Source organism: Polypterus senegalus, chromosome 3, assembly GCF_016835505.1.
Source record: "Polypterus senegalus isolate Bchr_013 chromosome 3, ASM1683550v1, whole genome shotgun sequence".
Taxonomy (NCBI): domain Eukaryota; kingdom Metazoa; phylum Chordata; class Cladistia; order Polypteriformes; family Polypteridae; genus Polypterus; species Polypterus senegalus.
The window spans coordinates 276,133,652-276,139,651 of NC_053156.1; the positions used below are offsets into that span (position 1 = coordinate 276,133,652).

The 6,000-nt window shown below is 39.7% G+C and overlaps 1 protein-coding gene across 1 annotated transcript in view; it reads right to left on the reverse strand.

The window, feature by feature from the left end:
• LOC120526692 (sushi, von Willebrand factor type A, EGF and pentraxin domain-containing protein 1-like) overlaps nt 1–5,563 on the reverse strand; it is a gene marked incomplete at its 3' end in the record, with an annotated part of 85,122 nt that extends 79,559 nt beyond the window's left edge. Inside the window, exon 1 of the mRNA XM_039749850.1 lies at nt 5,348–5,563. Within this exon, the coding sequence (XP_039605784.1) occupies nt 5,348–5,411 (64 nt within the window). The remainder of the gene's footprint in view (nt 1–5,347) is intronic.
• Nucleotides 5,564–6,000: the final 437 nt, after the last annotated feature.

Here is a 6,000-nt window from a genome sequence, read left to right on the forward strand (position 1 = left end):
TAGTTCGTTCTTCTCAGTTTGAACATAACAGAATTTTTATGCCATATACAAGGTTCTTCGGGAGGATGCTTGCAACTACAAAATAGCCCGAGTCTACATCTACACCATGTGCAAAGGATTGTTATGGTGAATTTGGGAAGGCTGTCTTATGCACATTGTTTTAAGTTACTTATTACTAGAATGGAAGCAGATCATAAAGGCGCTACCTTTAACAATGCTAAATTACAAACACACAGTGATGCTTGACCCCAATCCCACTCCCATTACCTGTTTGTTAAGGAAACACCCTGCAGAAGACAGGTTTATCACATGAAAAGTAGTGGAGATATTAAGGGCAGACTGAAGAAGATTACCAATTTTCTGCATGACTGCTAGAAGTAAGTAAATAAACTCTTTGTTAACAGATGGTAATATTTTGAAAGGGACTCTGATTAATAAGTGAAATCAACTCATTTATGGAATGGAAGCAACTGAAACAATTTAGACTTTGAGATTACATGAATGATTGATTGGCTCACAACTCCAGGAAACCAGATCTGAATTTTAGCTCAGGCATCATTTGATTTGTTTACGCATGTAATATCTATTCTGTGCAGGTAACCTGATTTTTCTTACATATTTCTGAGATGTACATGCTAATGACAACTGATGACTTCAATTTAACCTTATACAAATAAGTGTTGGTGTGTCTGTGCACTTCAATATGCTGTGATGAACTGGCATCCTATCTATGGTTAGTTACCAGCTTGGTTTTTGGGATATGATCTGTCACCTGAAACTGCACTACGGTCCAGGGATGGAATGCTAAACTTTTATACTTAGCATACACGATAAGGTTTACAAGAGTGCAAGACAAGAAACCAATACTACACAGGACATCAGACTAACATTGGGTATCTTTATATACACTTCCATCCACTGTTCTTTCCAGGCCAATTTACGGTCTCTCAATAATGTAAAATGAATATGAAAAAAAAAGGGAGAAAACAAAAGTGAACACAGGAACAACTTTTAGATTTTATAGACATTGTAACTATTCATGACTCTAAAACCAAATTTAAAGAGCTCTTCCTGGCTCTGGTGAGGTAAGCAGTTCCACTCCAGAACAAGAGGAGGGTGCCAACCCATCCTCTTTTGAACTTCAACTTTTTTACATATGGGGTGATGTTGGCTCCCAGAATTTTCTCGTATTTATTTGGATCCATTCTTCCCTCTACCAATGACATGTTCCCTGTGCCACTGGCTGTAACACGAGCCCAAAGCCTGATCGATCCACCCCATGCTTAATAGTTGGATAAGTGTCCTTTCTCTTGAATTCAACACCCTTTTTTTCTCCAAACTCACCTTTGCATATTGTGGCCAAAAAGTTCTATTTAGTCCTCATCAGTCCACAGGTCTTGCTTCCAAAATGTACTTAGGCATGTTTTGATGTTCATTTGCCAACTTCAGGCACTGAATTTTTTTCTTCCGCTGACTCTACCATAAGGGTCATATTTGTTCAAATGTTGGTGCACAGTAGAACAGTGCCTGCTGAATCTTCCTGAAGGCCTTTGCAGTCAAACTGTAGGGGCTGTGGGGTTTATTTGCTTTTCTAGCAATCCAACGAGCAGTTCTTTCAGCAAGTTTGCTGGGTCTTCTAGACCTCAACTTAACCTCCACCATTCCTGTTAACCACCATTTATTAATAACATTATGAACAGGGGAAACAGCAACCTGAAAACCATTTGCAATCTTCTTGTAGCTTTCTCCAGCTTTGTAAGCATTATTTTATTTATCAAAGTGCTACGCAGCTGCTTTGAGGAATCCATGTCAGCTGATTGTTGGAACAAGGTTTGAGGAGTCAGAGAATTTAAACAGTTTTGCCATTTGTATCACCTGGGGTTTCCCAACAATGACTGTGAACAAGCCATAGCCCTAAAGAGTTAATTAAGGTCCAAGACTTTGCAAAAAGTTATCTGAGACCTCAGATATCTTGGGATGGCCAAACCTTTGCATGGTGTTCCTTTCCCTTTTTCACTGTACAATTGTACAAAACAAAAACAATTATCTTGTATAAAATACTGAAAAGAAATTTAACTTTATGCCCTCTGGTGATCAGTTCATCTTTTTCTCACTTACCTATTCACAGTAACAGACATTTTGCATGCCACTGTATTTAACTCACTTCCTTTTAACATCTGCAGGGCTACATGATTCACCATTACAACCTTCTATTCCACCTCTGTATGATGACACCCTGCTCGATACAAAAGTCCTAGATGCAATTCCAACAATTGTACATCCATAGACTATAATACTTATCTAAACTCTGTTTCCTGTTATGTCAAATAGTGATGCAATAACTAAAATGACAGAAAGGTATTGTAGCAGAGGCACTTCGCAAACACATTGAGCTCATTAGCTGCAGTGCTCTACGTGCGTGCCTGTCTCGCGTCTGTGTGTCTCTCGCGTTTGTGTGTCTCTCTCTCTCTCTCTCTCTCGCGTTTGTGTGTGTGTATGTGTCTCTCTCTCGTGTGTGTGTGTGTCGCGCTTGCTCTCTGGCTCGCTCGCTGAACAGGGAGAGACTGAACACGAGCAGAAATCATCGGGGCGCAGAAACCAAAAGGGAAACTGGCTTGTTCGTATACCAAATGTGTGGTCGTGAACAGAGGCAAAAGTTTGGCTAACATTTTGGTCGTAATCCGATTTGTATGTGCTCCAAGACGTTCGTGAACCGAGGTTTCACTGTATCAGCAAATTTAGCTTTTTATTTACTCTCCATGTCAAGCTATTTGTTCAGTATATTTTGCTCTTTCCTTGAAGCCCCAGCAGCTGTTTAAAGTGCATGGACTGGAGAAACAGGTGATATGTGTTTTAGGAAGAAGCCTTGCAGGTGAAATCGTTGCAGTGCACAATTTAAGCACTATTCACTATACACCTTTTAATGGATTATCACAAGACTCATTGTTATCGTGAACCACGTCTGCCACTGCAAGACTATTGGAGGAGTCAGCAGAAAAACAGTACCAGGGTCAGACAAGGAACTGCTAACTCCCACAGAAAACCTACAAAAAAGAAAAATGTAGCAGAAGTCCTAAGTATATGAGTTTGTGGAAGCCTTTGGGTTGCAAGTTACTGCATTCTTGCTGCATGTCAGCTGCAACATCCAGAAGAGCATTAGGCAGGAAATCATTAAAAGGAATCATTTAATTCTCTGGCAAGAACCTGCAAGTCAGACAATCAACAGGTAGGAGAGATGCTTAGCCTTATGTCTAGAAATAGACTAAAACTTGGGAAGGAGTGAAAACACTACGTGGGCTGCTAGAAGGTCCATGGTCCAAGAAGGAAACCTATGCGATTGTGATATACCTCAAAAAAAGGTAGCCGGGAAGCTGCATTTGACACCAGGGGCTGTATGTTTAAATGGTGCATATGCACAAAAATGTTGTGTACACCTGTTTCCACACTCACATCGCAGCACACATTTTTTATGGCAGCTTCAGACCATGTGTATGCACGTTTCTGCTGGGTAGCACCCAGAGTCAAAACAGTGCAACGGTTCCTGTATGGTTGCCCTTTTTTAAATTAGCATTCATGACGCAGGCTTTATTTAATACACCAAAACTAACTGCATATTATTTACAAATTTAAGGGACTTGATTGTAATTAATCTGTATCGATATAATGGTGTACAGAATCTACCATACCTGCTGTAGCATTGTTAGAAGACATCACAAACAGAAGAATTAGAAGATAGCACATATTTTGAGATAATACTGATTTATTGTCCCATGATGATGACTGGCTTCTAAGTCAATTTAGATTTCCAAGAGCGATCCTCTTGGAGCTGTGTGCAGAACTGGGGCCGGCTTTACAAAGGCAGACTTTAAGGAACTGTGCTTTACCTGTTCTTTTGCAAGCTCTGTCCACACTCGGGATTTTAGCCACAGGAGCTTTTTAAAGTGACCTGGCTGACCAATCGGTTATTTCTCAGTCATCACGGAGTTGAGCCATGCCAGCTGTATGAGATGGTATTATCCACTTGTCACCCAGATATACAAGATATCCTTAGACTGTGGTTAAACAGGCAAACATCATACACAATTTGCATCAATGTCTGGTTTTTCAAATGTAATCTGAGTGGTTGACAGCACGCATATTGCTATAAAGGTGCCTTCAGAGAATAATTTATGTAAATATAAAGCATTTCTACTGTATTAATGCACAAATTATCTGTGATGTAAAAATGCATCTCTTTATTTTTTGGCGAGATAGCCTGGCTCAACTCATGATTCATTCATTCTGAGAAATAGTAGTGTTGGGAACAAACTTGAAAATGGTGTTGTGTATGATGGCTGTCTTCTCAATAAGATAAGACATTTAATATTAACCCTTTGGTCAAAATTGTAAGTTATCTGTATGATGTAACCATATAACACTATTACTTAGGTGACAGTGGGTATCCGCTGAAGACGTGGCTTTTCACCCTGCTCGCAAACCCACTGACTGAACAAAAGCGACGTTATAATTACCTCCATTCTCAGGCTTGGGCCAGTTACCCCGGAATTCCACTATCTCCTCCAGTGGTGTTCACACACAGATGGTGGGCTGTGACTTGCTTTTTCACGTCGACTTTGATATCTGACCGCTTCTTTTTTTTTTTCAGGATCAGTGGCTGAGAAGGGTAGCCTTCAAAAAGAACCAGTGTGGTGAATGGACACCTGCATTGGCACAGATGTTGAGTCTGAAGACAAACTTTTTGGCCTGCTTATGCCAAACTAGTAAGTCTTATTTTGCTTGATGGAGCTATCCACATGTGCCTAAAGCTATGCAATTGGGGCACTACAAAGCAAATATATGTAGCATTCATACACATGCAGCAGTTAATTGTAACTATGTAGGGCTGGTGAACCAAAATAATGAACTGATGAATTTCATGGTAATACAAGAATTTAAGGTACGGAGCAATTAAAAAGCACATCAATGCACTACTGAATGAGACGAGGCTCTCACGAAAAAGCAGGCAATTAAAAAAAAACAACATTGCAAATTGATCGTTCACAGGAATGACAAATGTACTAACCAGATGACAAGTTGTAATAAAATATTCTAACCGCCGCAGCACTAAACAGCAAAACGTGTTTATACCGACAGAAGTGGTGATTTAAAAGAAGGCGGTGTGTTCCATTAATCTCCCAGGAAAGTACAAAAGACCCAAGCAATGGTTATTCACAAATTGTTGATAAATAACACGACCGGAAGCAAATTGCCTACGCCTACGCTTGCGCCTCGTCTGTTTAACGGATTGTCGGTTTTCTTAACGCTCTTTATCGTCTCTTACTTGTTGTCCTCAGCATCACATACTCACCATTCGCATATGCAGTGTGCAGTAAAGTCGCCAAACACAGCGCCACTATTTGACCACTCCTCATCGCAATATTTGTCACTGGTAAACTCCAAATTACTAGTACGCTATGGTAGCTTTTACTTTAACTGATTAACCTAAGCGTATTTATTGAACATGCAGAAGGAGGGAATTGGAGGAGCTGCGGAAGATCAGAGCAGAGTTCCGATTGGTGCAGAACCTAAAGACGAACCTGATTGGCTTGACGTAAGCGCTAAACGTAACGTGCACGAGTCAGACAGCTGTTTTCTATGGCGACCAGTAATGAGTTATGTTTACTTCCGTTACTGTACTTGAATAGATATTGTAGGGAATTGTATTTTTAAAGTATTTTTTAAATGCAAATACTTCTATTCTTTAAAAAGTATATTAATTTAGTAACGATGCTACCCCGAGTAGGTACTGTAGGGAATTGTATTTTTAAATGCAAATACTACTACTCTTTAAAAAGAATATTTAGTAACCATGCTACCCCTTTACATTTCAAAGTGGGTCGGTACAAAGTATAATTGCTTACATTTAAAATGTAAATTTGCGAAGTACAACTAACGTTAAGTTGTAGGTCATGATAACAGCGTGTTTTGTTAGTAAATGACGCAATGGCAGTGCAATTTTTT